This window comes from Rhamphochromis sp. 'chilingali' (genome assembly GCF_963969265.1).
Source record: "Rhamphochromis sp. 'chilingali' genome assembly, chromosome: 3".
Classification (NCBI taxonomy): domain Eukaryota; kingdom Metazoa; phylum Chordata; class Actinopteri; order Cichliformes; family Cichlidae; genus Rhamphochromis; species Rhamphochromis sp. 'chilingali'.
Genome location: NC_137931.1, coordinates 36,739,795 through 36,760,550, shown reverse-complemented (window position 1 = coordinate 36,760,550; position 20,756 = coordinate 36,739,795). Strand labels below are relative to the sequence as shown.

General features: G+C 43.4%; 1 protein-coding gene across 4 annotated transcripts in view; it reads right to left on the bottom strand.

The window, feature by feature from the left end:
- Positions 1-1,373: 1,373 nt before the first annotated feature.
- The window catches only part of nfia (nuclear factor I/A), a 150,368-nt gene continuing 130,985 nt past the window's right edge, over positions 1,374-20,756 (bottom strand). Inside the window, exons 7-13 of one of the 4 annotated variants that reach the window (XM_080878436.1) lie at positions 19,246-19,296; positions 16,428-16,595; positions 13,342-13,520; positions 9,475-9,640; positions 8,828-8,916; positions 1,574-1,615; positions 1,374-1,463 (exon numbers count right to left, since the gene is read on the bottom strand). In XM_080878436.1, the coding sequence (XP_080734562.1) occupies positions 1,601-1,615; positions 8,828-8,916; positions 9,475-9,640; positions 13,342-13,520; positions 16,428-16,595; positions 19,246-19,296 (668 nt within the window). In that variant the 3' untranslated portion in view covers positions 1,374-1,463; positions 1,574-1,600. The other 3 variants (XM_080878438.1, XM_080878437.1, XM_080878439.1) reach the window with 3 other exon arrangements.

The window sequence follows — 20,756 nt, the reverse complement described above, 5'->3', positions numbered from 1 at the left end:
GAATAAGTGCTTTTGGCTGGGCACGACCTCTAGGAGACCCAGCCAATCACAGGGCCGGCCCTTACTGGGCGGCACCCGTTAAAAGATTAAACCACGCGATTATTTTCAGCTTAAACTCACATGGTACTTTTTCTCCAGATTTCATTAAATTCGGATCGAAAGTAAAACGATGTGCTCATTAAAATAAGTTAACCGCTTGGCGTATTTTTCCCTCCTCAAACAAAATGAAGCGCAGACTTCAGCTGCTTTAAAAGACTGATTGTTTAAAATGATATTTGTTAAAGGGATTCTCATTCTACCATCTAACAGCTTCACACGATGAACAAACGACAAAGAAGAAACGATAAAAGTGAATACAGCTCGCCTTATTTCTCACCCGGCTGTGGTTTCGACTTCAGCGCTGTGTGGTTGTCTTTTTTACCCCGCTATTTTAGAGTCCCAGAGGTGTGAGCGGACTAGGAAGAAAAATATATATTTATATATACTTTTCATCAACTGTTTTCAACGAGCTATCTTACAAAGATATTTAACTATCCAACAGCTAGCCAACAAAATTGCACTTTCCTCATGATCAATATTTCACTGGTAAAGTTTGAGTTGCTCTTCTCTCTCCTATCTGCCTGCCTCGATTCGGACACCAGAGTTTTCGGCCCACTCTTAGCATGCTGTAGCTTCACCCCCATGGGTGGATGGTGGAGGACGAGGAGGCTGAAATGGTGGCGAAAAGAGAAAAATCAATGAGCCGTGAAGCCAAAAAGCATCCAAGAGGAACAAACTCGGATCCACCAGCATCTGGTCGCAACACTTCACATAAAGAAAACCTTAAACCCTAAAACCCCACGATTATACCCACCCTCCACCCAGTCGCCCGTCACAGCCCCCCCCCCCCCCCCCCCACATGAAGTTCTTGTTATTTCTGTGAAACAGGTGGGGGCGTCTGTTTGCGCCCGTCACACCTCCACATCCATCCAGGTCCATGTCCTTTCAAAGAGCCTTCCAACTTCCCCCTCCCTGACCTGCCAGCAACCGAGGGGCGTGAAGTCCATCCCAGGAAGTCCGTGAAGGCTCAGGTGGTGGCGATGTTGGTGGCCCCTCGTACCAACTGTGCCACATCCCAACTTCACGAACCCCCAAACCATCGGACTCCAGACGGGGGGGCAGGTGATGAGTGTGGGGAGGGTTTCGTATGACTGTAAGTCCACGGATGCACCCGCTGCAAAGGATGATGGGAGAGCATATGTGTCGTCAGAAGCTCTGTGACTCAGTCTTTCCCAAAGGCTCAGGTCGCCCACGTACTTATCAACCTGGTTGGATTTGGGGGGGGGGTGGGTCTGGCACTGTATATGGACACTGAGGTGTGAACCATACGTTTGCACGGATGTCTGTGATATACAGTTTGCAGGGGGTCACGGTGCGTTTGATCCGCTGTAGCCATGCTGATGCTGCTGAGCCTGTGTGTGGTGCTGGTGGAGGCGGAACAGGAAAGGAATAGGGATAGGTTAGACTGGGCTTTCTGTCACAGCTGGCATCAAAGGTGAAAGGTCGGAGAGGAGACTGCAGCGATCTGTCGTACAGGTGGGCGGAGGGGCCTCTGGAGTCCTTATCCCAGGTACCACTGTGGAGAGATAAAAACAGATGTTAACATCTGGACTGCTTTAGCAACCACTTACCGGACGATCCCGACTGCAGGTACTTGTCGTCCAAATTTACCCAGAACCAATCAGCGGGGTTACACATATATCACTAAGGTTTCAAAGATTAGTCTAAGGCTGTATGAAATCTTCCCACCGTGCAGCCTCCAGGACGGCTTGTTGTGTGGTTTGTTATTGGCCACAAACCAATGACACTGTGACTGAAGTTTATGGACTTTTCTATGCAGATGATACATTCAACTCCTGTTGCTATAGAAACAATTCTCCAAACTGTGGTTAAAAACTGAATATGGAAAAACTTACTTAAGGATTCATGATGTTACAGTATAAATCTTAAGGTGGATTAGCTTGTAGCGCCAAACTAAATATGTGTGTTCTCCTGAATTCAGGATAACTCAAGTATGTCTTTGAGGAAACATGAATTATTTCTTTAGATTGAAATAAGTGAGACTGTTATTCAATATATCCTGTTACAACACAAGACCAGAAAAGGTGTGTCCATGAATGATCTTCACTCTGACACTGACAGTAGGCCAAACAAACCCACATTCAACCTCCAGACAGTTGGGACCCAGATGGATTAAAATTAAAGCATTAACTGACTTTTGAGTGAAACTGCCTGTTTTTGTAGGACAGGTGACAAAAATATATGCTGATGGTGTCTGGTGGGCTGCCCCCAACAAAGGGCAAATATGAAGTTTTCCATACTTCCTCTCAGTTATATGGGTGCAAAGTAGGGCTGCCACAAACGATTATTTTGATAGTCGACTAGTCGCCGATTATTTTTGTGATTAGTCGGCTAATCAGATCATGCATCCATTGGACGTAAAACATACAGCTTATTGCATCAGCATGCGTCTGCTCTTATATAGCTATCATTAGCTTACAGTTTGAAGTGTTTAAGTTATGTGCTAACTAAAAATAAAGACAAGATGATAGTTTATTAAACTTTTAATGAAATTTGCAGATTATCTCGGTGGAGTATAATAAACTCAGCCGTCTGCTCCTTGCTATCTAAAATATAACAGGACACTGGAGTAAATTCTCGACCATCTCACACTTCTGTTTAATCAGTTTTCTGTTTGACGTTTATTCAGCTGTGCGAAAATTAGAACTTTAATCTCAGCAAAACCAATTTACTCAGGAACAAATAAAATACTGAAAAAAGTCAAACTATAATTAATTTTAATTATTATTATTTTTAAGTTATCTAAGTGACTTATATATCATGTTTAACCTGAGTAGCGAAAGACTGCGGGGGGTTTGAAAACAATGTGCCGGGAGTCCGGTTTTCTCACTGGCTCTAGTGAGCCTTGAACCCCCCGGCTAGCTATTGAGCTGGTGGGTAACAGACGTCTCAAAAAACATCGGAGCACTTTTACAAATATGTGACGTCTTGATAAACCGAGCAGATATTTGAAGTTTACACACCTACATTCTCACCTGAAAATATCTTAAAAGTTTATTTTGTGACCCAGAAAGAGTAATACGAGTAATATTAATACTAAGTAGTTGCCGCCATTGTTGGAAACTAGAATTGGCTGGGCCGCGCTATGAATTCTGGGATAGGTTGGGCCACGAAGGACACACCCAACCCATCCTTCAAATCTGGGGAAAAGGAGGACGCATTTGTCGGCCGCATTTGGAGAAGTCTTCGAATTTGGACAGCCTTCGTTGCGTCGCTGTAACATAATCGGATCCGAAGGATGCAGCCCCTAAATTTGGACACAGCTACGATACCGGAGACTGCTTCTTCTTCTTCGGGGTTTAGCGGCAGCTGTAGATGCATTGCTGCCATCTTCTGTTTTAGTCTGTTATTAAACTCTTAAATCCTACCACTTATTCCTGCGTCTTTCAGGATCTTACAAAGCTTCAAACGACGCGTTGAATATTAAATTTGTCGTTGACAATTTTGATAGTCGACGTAATCGTGATTAGTTGACTAATCGTGGCAGCCCTAGTGCAAAGGTGTAAAAAATTTAGTTTTAGAGGTTTATGAGGTCAGTGTATGCACAGTGATCACTGTGAGCTAAAAGCTTAGGCTACAGAGTGCTCTAAACACCCAGTCACGTCTTGATGGATGCTCAATCTCCCGGGTAAGGAAATCTCAGAAACTTGGAAACGCTTTGTCCAGATGAACAGAGTCAACTTTCTGAGACCAATTTATCCATTTTTTTCTTCTATTGGGTCTGTGTGACATAGAGATATGATATGATTAAATAGTCTCCAACAGAGATCACCATATAAGCATGTTCAACCCTTCCATTTACGAGTAGCAGCAAATCAGAAGAAAGTCTTTCCCAGGGGCAGGAGCTAAAACTGCATGTTCATAAACTGAGGTGGTGCACTAAAGCATAATGTAAAGAGATAGAAGAAGATAATTTTGAACCCTGTATCATGCCGAGCTACTCTGCTGCTGTCCAATAATACAGATACACTGTGGGAATTAAAAGACTTTGCCTCCTTTAAGTACACCTCAAACAGTCCCTCCAGGCTGGATTTCTGTTATTTGCTATTTGATGCTATCCTCAGGATATTCTCTTTCCAGCACTATAATCCTGTGGTTGTAATGAACACTGCTGCCTCTAGGGGATGCCAGTGGGGCTTGATTTAGTCGAACCCACAACAGGCTGATGTCAGACTGTCAGGTTCTCGGACTACAAACACAGGACGCTGCTTCTCCTCTCTGGGTATGAGTTTATGACACAGGAGCACAAAACTCTGTGTGTGTGTGTGTGTGTGTGTGTGTGTGTGTGTGTGTGTGTAATCCATCTCTGATAGGCTCGTATCGATCGCCAAAGGTGCATCGTTCATGAATCTCTCCCTCCTCTTCCTCACTGGCCCGTCCAGTTCAAGTTCATCTCTGCGTTACATCATGTCTGGTTGCTAAGGACAACCAGACGGCCCGGGACGTGACTACCATCGCCAAGGCAACCGCATCACCCCCCCACATCCCCGTCCCACTACCCCGCCTCTTTTATCCTCTCCCACCGTTTCTTTCTTTATGTTCATCCTCTCTCGATCACTTTCTCCTCCCCGTCCCACTCGGCACTTCTTCGCACGCACGCACGCACGCACGCACGCACGCACGCACGCACGCACGCACGCACGCACACACACACACACACACACACACACACACAGGAATAAAAACAAAACACACACTTAAAGAATGTACATTTTTTAGAAAATGTGCTTCTGGATTTTGAATTTAAAGTGAAAGTTAAATGAAACACGCGGGATCAGGCATTCCTTTTTTTCTTTGTGTGCGTGTGTTGCAGGGTTTCTCTGCACTCAGACCTCAGTTGCTCCTGACTCGTTGTAATTCTATTGCTGTGTGTGTGTGTGTGTGTGTGTGTGTGTGTGTGTGTGTGTGTGTGTGTCTGCAGTAGTGATAGAGGAGAAGACTGGAAGGTTAGTTTTTAATCAATACAACTTGCTGACGCTGGGACTTTTCTACCTCGCTCTCTCTCTTCCTGTTTCTATCGGTGTCTCTCGGCCTCTCGCTTGCTCGCTGCACTGCAGCTCCTCCCTCTGTCCTGAGAAGACTCAGAAGATGAAACTCTCACAGGCCAGACAGAGTGTGTTTGTGTGTGTGTGTGTGTGTGGAGTAATGTTACCACACAGTGGGTTGATGCTGACAGCTGTGATTCAGACTGTAGAAACTCATCACAGCGAAAGACGGAAGGCGATTTTAAAGGAGCAATCTGATGTTGTTTTTCCATGTTTTTCATATTCTCAGCAATCTCAATGTGTTGTCCACCTTGGTACATCCCACTCTGTCTGTGGCTCTTAGCTTCAAGGAAGTAATTCATTGTGCAGCACAACAACCATCCTGAACATCCAGGGAAGTCTGTAAGACGCTCTAAAAGCTGTTCAAGACAATGTCTAAAACCAATCCAAAGTAACAAGTAAAACCAGTCTAAATCACCGTTCAGCACCAGTCTAAAAGTGGTGAAAAACCAGAGATATCGATAACATATTGATTAAGTATGATGGCTTATCGATCACTCAGAGAGAGAAGATTTCAGTGACAGTCACTCTGTGTCATCTGCCCGTCATTTGCTGCAGAGGAAGGTGTGCCTCAACCAAAGCTAATGCAACAGATCTCTTAGATTTCCCAATATAGAGGTATATAAAACCAGTTATCAACCAGAGCTGTGGAGCAAACAAGTATTAGCTTTGAAAAACTGTGTGAGGTACACGAGGAACTCAAGGGCAGTTTCAAAACAAATTTCCCACGTGTAGGACTAATAAAGGTTATCTTATCTTAAAAGCAAAAGGTGATGAAGACTATTTTCTTCTTTTCTTCCAACAGCGACCTTTCACCGTACGAATGTCCATGTGGAGAAAAAGCCCTGATATCATGACAGTTTAACAAAAAGTCACTTGTGTCTTTGAGAGTCTAAAAAGTTCAAAAGAATCTCATTTCTGAAAAACTGGTACTAAAACATTTACACACACACCGTGATACCACAGCCAGCCATAACCTGATCAATACAAGTGTGTGTGTGTTTGTGTGGTAGAGTTTCATTGGAGGCAGTGAGGGTGCTTTCCCCTTTGTGTGTGTAGTCATCCACCGTCTCCGTGTCCGATTTGCAAGGTGAATCTAAAACACACACACTCGTATTGAACACACACACGTATGCAGTGCAAACACCACACCCACATCATGACTCACTAAGTGAGTGTGTGAGTCTTGGAGAAGTGCTGACTCAGGACAAGACAGAAACAGTAGCAATGATAGATGGAGAGAGATGGATGATAGACAAATATTCATTGAATAAAAAAGACAAGTTCAGAAGCCTGATGTGTGACTCCAGATGTCTAAGTCCTGGTGTCAGAATCTTGGTATCTGAGTCCTGGTATCGGAGTCCTGTGGTCCAAGTCCTAGTGTCCTGATGTTTGAGTCCTGGTGTTTGAGAACTGATGTCTGTCCTTATGTCCGAATCCTGATATCTGAGTCTTGGTGTCCAAACCCTGATGTTTGAGTCCTGGAGTCCTGTTGTGTGATTCCTGGTAATTGAGTCCACGTGATTGAGTCCTGATGTCTGAATTACAGACATGATCAAAGTAGCTAAAATTACAGACTGTGAAATGTACTTGTGTCCCTTATGGCACAAATAAAAGCAGGATTTTCATGTAGGTCTTTGAGTTTTGCAGCTCGCTGTCATTTGCACAGCATCAGGTTTTTGTGAACGCCTCTGACGTCTTAAAGATACAAGCTGTCCTTCAGAACGGGCTCATAAAAGACGTTAAAGAGGACCTGCTTTGCTCATTTACAGCTCCATAATATTTTTCTTGGATCTTTCCAGAGTAGCTTTGCATGATTCACAGCTCAAAATATCTTCCCCATCTTCTTCTGGCTTCAGCCTCTCAAGTTAGCTTTCATCTGATTGGCACCTGCCAAAGTGGGTGGGTGGGGCTTCTCTATGCAACATCATCCTGATGCTACAGTAGAAAAAGCTGTGATAACCTGAGTATGTAGATGTGGCTGAGCTCTGGGCTCGCAGAGATTGCTGTACACTGAGCTCAGTATCAGAAACTCTGATCGTGTTTGATGTGAACATTGACGACTGGAACAGCAGATATCTGACAGGAAATAAAAGAAAAGCAGAAAACGAGCACTTCAGAGTGCGTTTGTGGTTTCTGGGCTGGTTCTGGAGCTCCTGGGAGAGAACATGCTGTGGTTCTTCTGTACTTTTGTGTTTTGTCTCGCCTCCCAGTGATGCTGACAGCATGGCTCAGCACTGACTTTCTGACCCAGTGTCCCACCGCAAGTCCGTGTTCTCCCTGATGTTGTGTGTGTGTATGTGTGTGTTAGTTTCGGCGTCTTCCCTCCATCCTTGTCACCATGGGCAACCACCACTCTGACCTGTGTGGGCATGACGCCCACTCTCACACAAAGACAATGCCAGCTGCCCCCCCCCTGCCCCCAACACACACACATATAAATGTAAACACACTCACACGTGTTTACATTCATGTGTGAGGACCTAATCCAGCCCAAGTGTGATGTTAAAGATGTTAAATCCTTCCTCATCATGTCCACCTCCACCCTAAAATATCACCACTTTCCTCCAAAACACCATCACATAACCCCCCCAAAAATAATAAATCTCTTATTTAAAAAACATACATGCTGGCTTTAAAAACATGTCTTCTTCTCTACTGTGTTTAAACTCTCCAAACAACGTCCACATTTCCTAAAAAAGCTGTGAGTCGTTTTCCAAACCTGCTGAATCTGAAGCAGAAATAAAACTAAAAAAAGACCAAATTTTCTTTATTTTCCAACAAAACACAAAAATTCTCCTGGATATTTTTGTATTTTTCTGATGACTGACGGTTAAATTCATTCCCAGAAAGGAAACCTTTGGAGGAGAAGCTGCTCATCACTCGAGGAGCGCGACATCGTCCCCGAGAGACAGAGAAAGAATAAATAACACAAGTCTGTTTCTGGCAGCGGTGACAAACACCTGGCTCATGTCTTCACGAGAGAGAGTGTGTGTGTGCGCGCGCTGGTGTGTGACAGAGTCGATAAATCGACACCCTTGTTCACTGCGGGCCACCACACACACCAAAGCGATCAAGCATGTCTGGATTGTCAACAGAGGACTCCCACCTCACTGTTTGTGTGTGCGTGCAGGATGAGTTAAGTCAAGGCTGCCCAATCGTTACTCTCTTCATAAATCAGCTGGCAAACAGACCCTGACCCCCCCCAAACACACACACACACACACACACACACACACACACACGCGCGCGCGCGCGCCTGCACACACACACACACACAGTATCCAATGAGGATGCTGTGTTCACTAACCACCCGCCCTGCAGTAAATGATTCAGGCCTGAAGTGAAGCGCTGCTTCTTTCCCTGTTAATGTCTTTGTTTATAAATCCCAAAATCCTGTTCTCCGATTGGCTGATGGGTGTCTGACCTCTTTTTGCTTCCTCTAGTTTCACACTGACCAGCACAGGTACACCATGTGTGCGCAGCACGCTCTCTCATGCTGAAAATGAGGCCAGAAGATGCAGTTCCTCTGACATCCAGCAGAGGCTCCAGCAGTGAATTAGTCCCCATAGACTCCCATGTTAAAACTTTACAGCAGAAATAAACATGTTTATATGTTTGTAAACATGTTTGCAGCTGACAGACCTGTGTTTGTTGGTTACCTGTGGTTGCTGAGGGATGTTAAAGCCGGGGTCCCGAGGTCCGACGCTGACGAACCGCTGAGCTGGAGACGTGGTGGGGGTGGAGTAGGCTGCACAACAAACACACAGGCCCGTTATTAACACGTGATGACCTGACAGAGCTCTGATACACTGTAAATTCAATCTCCTTATCTCCTTAAATTCAGACCCAAATCAAGTTAGATTCAGAGGAACCTGATTTGAAAGTTTATATTTTCTACGCCGTTGTTAATAAAGTTTTGAAAGACTTGACAGAGTTATTTAGAAGAAGTAGGTCAGACAGATGACAAACACATCAAGCAAAAACATCAGTAATAAATACAAAGAAATTTCAGTGTCTCCATGTGTCGTTGATGAGTATTAGGAGGATTAAATATTTTGGCAGTGACTGCATCTGTTTTCGCCAAAAGACAGGAAGCGTCACTGAACCCTGCAGTCAGAAATAATCCAATCACAAATCACTTCTCACAGATTACACGAGAACTAAATATCAGATTAATAACTGAACCCTGATGCGTCGTTCCTTTTGTGTGGGGGCGTGACAGCCAGCAGGAAAATCGAGTTTAAACACGCAGAAGTGATGCGTGATGGTACTTAAATCTGCCGTGTGTGTGTGCGCGCACACTCACTGGGTGAGGTGGGTGAGTTTCCTCCTCCCTCAGTGGAGGAGGTGGAGGGCGGCTTGGCGTCAACAGGCAGTGGGACGGGACGGGCCATCGGAGGAGGCGGTGGGGGAGGCAGCATGGGCGTCGGCAGGAAAGGGTTGTGGACCTTTCCCTGGGAGCTACCATTAGGCTGAAGAGGTGGGGGGGACACAGTTAGAATATGTGTACGATATTCTGTAAAGAAACATCAACAGGTCGGTCACAGCTCGTCCTCTCAGTGTGTGTGTGTGTGTGTGTGTGTGTGTGTGTGTGTGTGTGTGTGAGAAAGAGAGAGAGAGACAGAGTGTCTGAGAGTGTGTGAGAGTGAGACTGTGTGACAGTGTGCGTGTGTGTGTGTGTGTGTGTGTGTGTGTGTGTGTGTGTGTGTGAGAGAGTGTGTGTGTGTTTGAAGGGAGTTTTGAGATTCAAAATGTGGTTTTAGTGTCAGCGTTACAGTTAGGTTATGGTTTAGGGTAAGGGTTACCACTGTAACCCCCCTGCAAATTACGCCCCTGGGCTGAACATGCAGCAAAAACTGCTGTGACAGACCTGCCTGGAAGTGAAGAACCATCTCTCACAAAGCATGAAATATTTGTCCTGTCAGTGCAGTAAAGACGTGCGTCTTTGTTTCCATCAGTCAGAAGGACATGTTGGTTTAATTTTGTTCTCATCCATAAAATGATGATCCAAAACACCTGTACACAGAATTCCTCCTGCTTTTAGCCCAAGAAGGACGTGCAGGTGCTTCAGTGTTAAATCAATGCTGCAGGTACGTCGCAAACACAAACCCTTCTGAAACCTTCCTGGAAACGCTGCGTTAACGCAGCCCAAACCACTGTGATTGGTCTGTTCAGTACCGACGAGTCCTCCTGAGCATTTCCAGCTACTTTTTCACTGCAATTATTGAATTTATCAGAACAATAATCAACACCTTAATACGAAGACTGACAGACAGCAGGGCGATAAGAGTGGATGTGAAGAAACATACAAAGAAGTGGGGAAAAAAAGAAAGGGACAAATATGTTTGCCTTCAAAGAAAACTGACCATAACAAAGAGCAAGGACCGAGGAGGGATTCAAATCAGTAAGACACCGGGACACCTACTCAGCTCTACTCCTCAGGCGTGGAGCCATCTGATTGGCTGCTCTCCTCTGACTTTACTCTTTATTTACTGTGATTCGACTCTCTGATCAGTTTGACTGACTCCCTGAGGGACCGTAATGATATTCCCGCCTATGACGGCAACAACACAACATCGGGTAGTAAGACCTCTAAGCAGCATTTAGGAAAATCAGTTGTAATGGCTTGTGTATCCATCAGGGGGAGCAGGGTGGAGGCGTATTCATTTACAAGCTTGTTACACGAGACCTTTTCAATTTGTTCATAGATCCTAGAATTAGAAGAGAATCATAGCGTTGACCTTCAGTACTGATGAGTCCTGAGCATTTAAAGCTGCTTTTTCACTGCAATTATTGAATTTATTAGAATCCTGATGATGGATACATAAATAAACACTTTAATAACACAGTTTGTTAAATATATTAACAGTAGTTTTACTAATAATGTCTGGATTTAAAGTGCAGTAAACTGCAGCTGTGAACCGCTTCTATTTTTTAACTCTCCTTCAGCGCTCTGCACATCTGTGATAAATCACTGCAGGAATTTTAGCGCCAACGTTTACAGACAGGTGAGCGAGAACGCAGACTGTGATTTGAACTCACGAACAGGAATCATTTTCTTTGTATATTCCCGGACTTTTCACTTTTCTCATTTTAGTGCTTGTTGTTCAACTGTCGTGCTCCAAGCCTCCTACAGACAAGCAGCAACCCCCCATCTCTGCGATGTTTGAACGCCACCGCCGTGTCCTTTAATAAATTTCATCACATAGGTTGCATTTAGATTTTTACAAATGTTGAAATCCTGTTTTTAAAGTTTGCATACATAAAAATTATACCAGAGTGTAAATTAACAACATGCAGAAGTAATTTCTACTTGGTGCAATGACGTGACGGAACATGCATGTTTAGTTTAGTCAGGCCGCTCATTTAGAGAAACAGATTTCAGTGCAGCGCCGCGTACATGAAAACTCTGACATCAGAATATTACTCGTTTTATCTTGGAGTAACTGTGAAAGTGCGTCTCTCCTTTTTGAAACAAAGATTTTCAACAGAAACTGAAGATCAAACAGGAAAACCTTACATTTATTAAAATTTACACAGTAGTCTGCACTCCATTTCTTTGGCAGTCTTCTGATGTCCTGTTTTATGGAAGGCACCATGAGGTTGCTTTGTTTGTTTGCTTATGTCGCACATTTCCAAAGACATCATCCCAGCCCCTGGACAACTCAGCTGATAAGAGTTACACACCCAGGCACATCCATCAAGGTAACACTATTCTGATAAACTTTCATAAACATCCCCATCTCAGGTACGAGGATGTCCAAAGGACAATTCTGGAACCATCATACAGCCTGGAGGGCAGGTGAAAGTCCGGCCTCTCTTATACAAACTATAGAGGAATTACATTTCGCTCAAGACTTTTGCACAACATGAGAGTTTAAAGAAATCTAAAGAATGAATGAGAATATTAAGCTGCAACTTAACAGAAACGATGAAGGATGCGCTTATAATTCAAACAGAGGTCTGAAAAGGCAACAGCCCAGCAAGCAACAGAATAAATGATAAATGAAGATGTACCAGTCTCAGAAATCACCTCCACATCTGGTTTGGGATCTATGAGGAAGCTTATTTCTTTTTTAAAAATTTTTATTTATTTATTAGATTAGATTGAAATGGATAAATGAAGAACTTTACTGGAAACAGTTTTAGTGATCTGCAGTATAAAACGTCTGGATGGCCAAATAGACTGTGAAGTTTTATCCTTTATTTTACATTTTTAAAAATTAAAAGTTTTTATATTTTAATGGGTAAAGAGTTTTACAGCGACAGCTATCAAAGAATGTCAAATTCAATTCAGTTTTATTTACAACAGTGGCCTCAGCGAGCTTTAGAGTATAAAGCAAAGACCCGACAATAAAAGTGAGAAAACCATCTGTAGCTAACGATCCAGGTCAAGGGTTTTTGGAAGAAAGCCCCATCTCTTGGTGACACTCTGCAATTAAGTGAAAGGGGCGTGTCTATAGTGGAAACACTCCTCCCAGCGGCTATATCTGTGTGCGTGTGAGGTTGTGAGTTTTTTTTTTTTGTCCCAAACATCGCATTTTAGAATTTGAGAAATTTGACATGATGGGTTTTAATTTTTTGAAATGCAAAGCTGACAAAGTGTTCAAACAGGACACGGGCTGCTTTCTTTTCCTGGTTTTTATCCAGGTTAAAAAACAAAACAAAATATGCTTTCAGTTTCCAACAAATTTCAGTGTGACTATCGCGCAATTTTAATCGGTTCTTAGTAACGATTAGAAAAAGATCAGCTGTTTCATCCAGTCGACACCAGGCAGAGAACGAGTGCTCGGGGGTTAAGGTTAAGTTAGAGGCGGCTCGGCCTTCCAATCGGGATCGCCCTGCAGTCGGGCCAACATGTAGGAAAAACGGAAAGCAGATGCTCTGTGTTTGTGTTTGTGTGTCTGAGCCTGTGTGTGTGTGTGTCTGCCTGTGTGTGTGTGTGTGTGTGTGTGTGGAAGGTGTATTGATTCAGTGTCTAGACTTAGATATATCAACTATCTCACTGCAGTACAAAGGCCACACACACAGGCACACACACACACACACACACTGCAGCACTTTTGCAAACAGATCCCACCTTTGCAGAGGCTGGAAAACCCAGCTCAGATGTGTTTGTGTGTGTGTACATGTGTGTGTGCGTGCATGTGTCTGTGTCTCTGTGCGTGCTTACGTTGAGGAAGCCCACCTGTCCGGCCTGCTGGGCGGAGTCAGGACAGACCAGCTGGACGAACTCCTTGAGCGTCTCCTGCGGGTGATACCTGATGGCTGGGTGGGAGAAGTAGGAGCCAGGCTGCTGCAGGATGGGGGAGGAGGAGAAGTGGAGGCTGGAAGGGGGAGCGTGGGGGCTCGCTGAGGGGGGAGAGAGAGAGGAAGAGATTAAATGATTAAAGGGAAGGAGAGTTGGGGGAGGAAGGTAGAGACATAATCATTGTGGGAAGCAAGGAGTTTATTAAGTTTATTAAGGGGGCGTGGCTTAACATGCAGATACATGACGATGGACACACAGAGCAGATGAACCAATGACAACAGGACACCCCAGCTGTCAATCACTACAGGTGTATGGAGGTGAGGCTACATCATTTACGTGGCTCCTCCTCTTCCTTCTCTCCTTCAGTCTAATTAAGGCTCTAATTGGTCTAATACTCTCTGATTGCTCGTTAGCGGATGAGGCCTCGTTAAGGCCTGTGATGTATGGAGGTCTGAGGAGAGTGCAGAGAAGATGCTGAGGGGGGAGCGAGGGAGATAGAGAGACATTAGAAATGACAGAGAGAGAGCGAGGGAGCGTAGGAAGGAGAGTTAAAGCTGCTGCACTAATTCACTTAAAGTCTGCTGTGATTTATCACTCTGACAATACACACTGACCGCCCGTGTGTGTGAGTATGTGTGTGTGTGTATGTGCTCTGTAGCAGTGTATTTACAGTAATCATTGGATGGATGGCTTTCTCTGCCCTCTCTCTTTCTCTTGTAACCACAGACACACACACACACGGGGACAGAGTGTGTGTACATTAATAGAAATGATCTCACTCAGTGTGCAGGCATGCTCAGCCACCTGTGTGTGTGTTTGATTTAGTTTGGTCCCACATCCTGTTTCTGGGATTTTTTTCCGATGCATTGTGCCAACTTCATTTATTTGATGGCCTCAGTGATCGACAGAGTAAACCAGTGGATCTCACACCCACAAACCAACTTCCAAAGATAAAAACACGCACGTTTCTCCTCAGATCCCCTCATTGGCTCCCTGTTAAATCCAGAATTTAAAATCCTGCTCCTGCTGAATAATCCGGACACATCTTATCTTAATGACCTTACAGTACCATATCACCCCATTAAAGCACTTCGCTCTCAGACTGCAGGCTTACTTGTTGTTCCTAGAGTATTTTCAAGTAGAATGGGATGCAGAGCCTTCAGTTTTCAGGACCCTACTCTGTGGAACCAGCTTCCAATTTGGATTCGGGAGACAGACACTATCTCTGCTTTTCAGATTAGTCTTCACACTTTCCTTTTTGCTAAAGCATAGATCAGGTGGCCAATCCAATCACAGCGTAAAATCAGCCCCCTTCCCACATCTCAGCGTCTATCTCAGCTGTAGGATGAAAGTGTGTGATTTCCCTGTCATCAGCTGAATCTGTGAACTTCTCTGATATCGATCTTCTCGTCTTTCTTCGGGCGAGACGGCAAAGCGGAGGATTTGCCTTCAGCGGCGCTGCAGCAGCGGTGTGTGTGGTATGTCGAACACAGAAGAAAGAGCTGGGATTAGTTCCACTTTGCAAATTGCCTCGCTTCACTACCTCAGACACCCCTCTCTTCCTCCTCCTCTCTCCCCTGCCAACTATTCCTTGAAGAAGATATTGTCCATCAGGAGGTGGATTGATAAACGATAAGAAGGCAAAGAATTAAAACAGCAGAGTTCCTTCATTTTCACCACATGTGAAAGAATTTTAAAGGAGGTGAGGATGAAGAAAATACAGAAATACTCCATACTCCATCACTGGAGGTGCAGAGAGGGGGTGTGGAGGAAAGACCTTGATAAGAAAGGCCAAAAGTGATCTTCAGACCATCCATCCATTTTCTTCTGCTTATCCGGGGCCGGGTCGCGGGGGCAGCAGCCCAAGCAGAGAAGCCCAGACCTCCCTCTCCCCAGCCACCTCCTCCAGCTTGTCCGGGGGAACACCAAGGCGTTCCCAAGCCAGCCGAGAGATATAATCTCCACCGTGTCCTGGGTCTGCCCCGGGGCCTCCTCCTGGTGGGACCTGCCCGGAAAACCTCGCCAAGGAGGCATCCTTGTCAGATGCCTGAACCACCTCAACTCAAAATCTCTCAGAGTTTGCTTCAACTCGTTCCTGCAGAGCTTTCACAATAAAAGACGTGACAGTGTTCGGTGTTGAGGCCTTTTAATTGGTAACAGATGAAATAATAAGAAGCTCGAAAAAGTGAAACATTTAACTTTCAGCAGCGAAATTGCAGGATTTCCTGCTGCCTACTAATCTTCGTCACAGCTCTGACGGCTGTTGCAGCTTTTAAGATGGAATGTTTTCTTACATGTAATGTGACGACTTTATCGGCTCTCCTGCACAAACTTCACTGAGACCTGAACTACAAGCAAATCACACTAAATGTGAGGATTTCATTTCCTCATGTTGGACAAAGCATCACATGACGCATCGTTAAGGTGCGCCTGTGCTGCTCAGTAAATCAGATTATTTTATAACCCCTCTGCTTCCTGTTGTACTACACAGAAAGTTTGTCATCTTAAAAATCATTTTTTAGCTGATCTGTGAGTTTTCAGCTGCTCGCCAGATTAGATGGTAAAGTGATGAATGAGGATTATCTGCAGATTATTATTATGGAAAACACTTCTCAAGACTCAACAGCCGCACAGACACACACACACACACACATAAGGAGGAAGTGTGTTTCTGTGGTAGATTATTTCAGCCAATCAGAAGACGAGAAAGGAGCAGGAGACGGGTTAGTAGTGGGTGGGTGGGACGTAAGAACAGGTGTGAGGTGGGAAGGATGCTCTCATAACACACACACACACACACACACACACACACACACACACACACACACACACACACACACACACACACACACACACACACAGTGCCCTGCCTACAGCCTATAGGTGTGTGTCTACAGGTGCCTCCTCCTGACAAAATCCACAGAGACTGACGGGGGTGGGGGTGGGGTGAAGGAGGTGAGTGTGTGTGGTGGGAGGCGGGTGAGGGAGGTTTCTGGGGATGACCTCACCTCGAGGCCCGGTAATGACGGGCCGGTGATGGTGTGTGAAAGCCGTTCGGGGGGAAGAGGAGGAAGAAGAAGAGGAGGAGGTGGAGGAGGCGCCGCTCGGTGAAGGCGCAGTGCCGCAGAAACCGGACTTCTCTGACCTCTTTAGAGCGCTGGCGGGTGACGGCATCCCTGCCAAGAACCATGATGATCATGATGAGGAGGAGCGGGTCATGGCAGATTTGATTCTTTAAACACTTTTTATGCACCTCCAATGTGGGGAGGAGTTGGGAGGAGGGAGGTGGTGGTTTGGAGTGGGGCTTAGAGATCAGGGGCGGGGCTTGGAGATTGAGTCACAGGCTGCAGGTGTCAGAGAGTTTAGTGTGTCTGAACCTTTTTAAGTTTTTAGATACCAGCAAAAAAGGACAACATGAGTAAAAATGATGACAAATAAAATGAAACACTAAAATATAAAAAAGAACAAAAGCCTGAAATTTTATAAAAATAATAATATCGACATGAAAAGTGTGCAACAAAATATATAAATAAAAACACACAAAACCAAATAAAAATGTGAATGTGAGTGATGATCTAAAGCCCATCATTTATTTTTATTTCTTTGTGTGTCAGATGGGCCAGCCGGCAGCATTTTTATTCAAACATAAAAAGTCAGTTTTCTGAGAGACGTGAAACTCAGACATGCTGTTTCTCTTTCCTGTCAGCTCAGCAGTGTGAAACGCTATCAGCTGGGATAAAAACAAACATAACCTGGCTGCCGTTAATATCGAGACACACTTACATGTGATGATTTTTATTTGAAATATTTAATAAGCTTCAGCAGACGGGAACATCTTGACTGCTCACATTTTAATTTTTACCATAGCTACCAGATAGATGCAGTTCAGGCTGAATTAGTTCATCACAGGAACAACAGTGATCATCTTCAATACAGCTTTTTAAAATATTTTATTTTTGGCCTTTATTACACAGTGGAGTGAAGAGTGACACGAGGGGCGGGAGACATGTGGCAAAGGGCCGCATGTCAGATTTGAACCCGGGCTGGCTGCTTTCTACATGCAATACTTTTATTGTAATGGAGTACTTTTACTCTGAAGTACTTTTACTGCAAATAAGGCTCTGCATGGCTGATTATCAGCACAAACACACGATTGTTCCACAGCTCGGAGACGAGCTGTGAACAGAGGGAACAACACAGATTGTGGTCTACCTGGAAGGGGTGGGGCTTGTAGTGACGGGCAGAGGTGCAGTAGGAGGAGGAAGAGGCAGAGGGGGTTGTTTGTTTGTGAGTGTGATGAAGGACCGAAGAGGTTTTGTCAGGTGGAACTGAGGCTGTTCAATATCTTCTTCCTCATCCTGTTTCCACATCCATCCATCCATCCATCCAATCTATCAGTCATCCATGATTGATCCATCGTCCATCCCTCCATCATTCATTATCCATCCACCCATCAATCATTCATCATCATCCATCCATGATGCATCCACCATTATTAATCATCCATCATTCATTCAAGATCCATCCATCCATCCATCCATCCGTGATCCATTATTCATCCATCCATCCATCATCAACCCATCCATCATTCGTCATCCATCCATGATTTATCCATCTATGATGCATCATCATTCATCCATGATGCATCCATCATTCATCCATCCATCATCCATCCTTCATCATCCATCCATCCATCCTCCATCCATCTATCCTTCATCATCCATCCATCCATGATCCATCAATCCATCACTGATTATGATTCATTCATTCATCATCCATTTAGCCATTATTTAATGTGTCCCAGTTAATAATTTAACCAAACATGTTATTTCAAATAAAAATCTGTAAAACATTACAAAATGAAAATGGAACAACACAATAAAATAAACATAAAAACCCACAACCATTTAATTAAATGTGGAGACCTTTAACGGGTCTCCACAGCAGATCGTCTGCCTCCATCATTCCCAGCATCCTCCTCTCTCACACCAATATGTCCTCCATCACTACATCCATGAACATCCTCTGAGGTCTTCCTCTTCTCTTTCTGCTTGGCAACTCCATCTTCATCCACCTTTGTCCAATACAACACAATCCAGAAACTGTTTGGTCTCTAGATAATATTGCCCTTCATAATAATTAGGGGTGTGGCCTCTTTGATTGACAGGTGGATGGTGACACAGGTGGCTGTAGCCGCTAGCTGTCTGCTCGGCTTCACCCGAACTCGACCTCTGGACTGTCATAATGACGTCAACTGACCAATAACTTGGCTGCTGTGAGGTTCCTATACTAGCAGAGCGTCCAAAAAGGCGGAGCTCCAGGACTGCTGAGTGAAATTCAAGGGTTTTGATGTTACTAATTAGCAGTAAGTTAGAGCTCCACCCTCTCATCCAGCAGCCATTAGGCTGCCTCACACTGAAAACCAGTTTGAGTTACCTTCCATCTTTAATATACAATCTGTGGTTAGTTTTGGTCATTTATCAGATTCAAACGTCTCCTGATACACAAACTAACAACACCTTTACTCGTTACCATGTCACATATTCACATTCAACACACACACACACTCGCACACAGACACAAACTGTCCTGCTGTCCATCCAGCTGGTTTTCTCGTCCACAAACTAAACAAAATCGACGTGCCACAGTGACATCATCAGCATGCTGCCAGGTGATTGGAGTTAGGGTTGGGTGGAGTGCGGTGGGGAGGTGAAGGAGGTTGAGGGGGGCACGAGACGGAAACTCAGACAAAAAGGAGGAGAAGGAGGAGGAGGCGGTTTCACAGACATGTAGACAGGAAGTGAGGAGGCGTGTTGACGTCTTTACCTTGTCGGGAGATGAAAGAGCTAGCTAGAGAGCCACGCAGCTTATATCCAGCTTTCCAACGCAAGACGGAGGAAAGGAAGAAAAGAAACGGAAAGGAAAAGTAGCATGAATACACCGGCTGAGAGAGGAAGAGGAGACAGGAAGAGGAAGGAACTCATAAATATAATCAGTGTATGCGTGTGTGTTTAAGAACATGGTTACCAAAATAAAACTACAAAATCTCTGAGTCTGCAAAAATGAAAGTAAAAAATAAAATAAACCAAAAATGCACTGGAACAATGTGAATGCAATGAACTGAATATAATAAATAATAACTGAGAATTAAAGCAATTTTCTATTTTTTCTAACGCAAATAAAAATAAAATATTTTTAGTTTCCTTTGAGACAGCTAACCTGTGATTTATAATTCAGTATGAACCAGAGTGGACGTGCTTCTGTTGTAGCTGTAAACCTGCTTTAAAAATAGATTTGATTGTACTGAAATCATAGAAATACTCAACAGAAACCTAAACATCTCTGTAAAATGAATTTATATTAGGAAAGCAGTTTATTCTGCACATATCTTCCTGGACATTTTTGTTCCTTCAAAAGACTGAGAGCAGAGAGAGTGACAGGAAACAGCACAGAGAGAAGAACGACATGCAGCAGATGGTCGCTCGGCTGGGAATCGAACCGGGTACTCGCGGGGGTCTGCTCGAATTTCCAAAATATTATTAAAAAATGTTTTTTAAAGAAATAAAAAAAAAAAGAAACATAGAGAACAGAAAGAAAATTAAAATACCTTCATAATAGCAATTATAAAAATATAATATTCTTATTCTAATATTATTAATAAACATTATATTTGATTGATATTCACATCTTTTAAATGCAAGAATAAAATTTCTATCTAAATATTTTAATAAGTTCAATAACAATTACAGTATAGTTTTAACGAACATTAAAAATAAATAAATGATCATGTAAAATTGAATTAAGAATAAAAACTAAAACATGTAACTGAATAAATTTCCAACCCATTTAACAAAATGGCAAACAAACACCTGGCAAACAAAATATAAAATCATTCTAACCCATAAAAGCCACGCAAAGAATATCTATAAATATATTTGAAAAACGCAACATTCACTGAAATAAAATATCATAAAAATACTGAATAAAAATGTCAAAATGAACGTAAAGACTTTTTGTATTAAAATATATTTTATTTGACTGATATTTGTATATTTGTCAAATGCCAGATTATTATTTATATTATATCAAAACATTTGAAATTTAAATGTATAATTTGACTTCTCTATCTAGAAAAACCCACCAAAGAAATATTTAAAAATATGACGTAAAAATACAAAAATTAAAGGTAACTAAGGGTAACTAAACAAACTGCCTGACTGTTGAAAAAGTAATTAAAAGTGAAGAATGAATCGACTAATTTATAATAATTATAAGACAAATTAAAAAACATGGATTTCTTCTGAGATGACAGTTTAATGACATATTAATGCGAATTA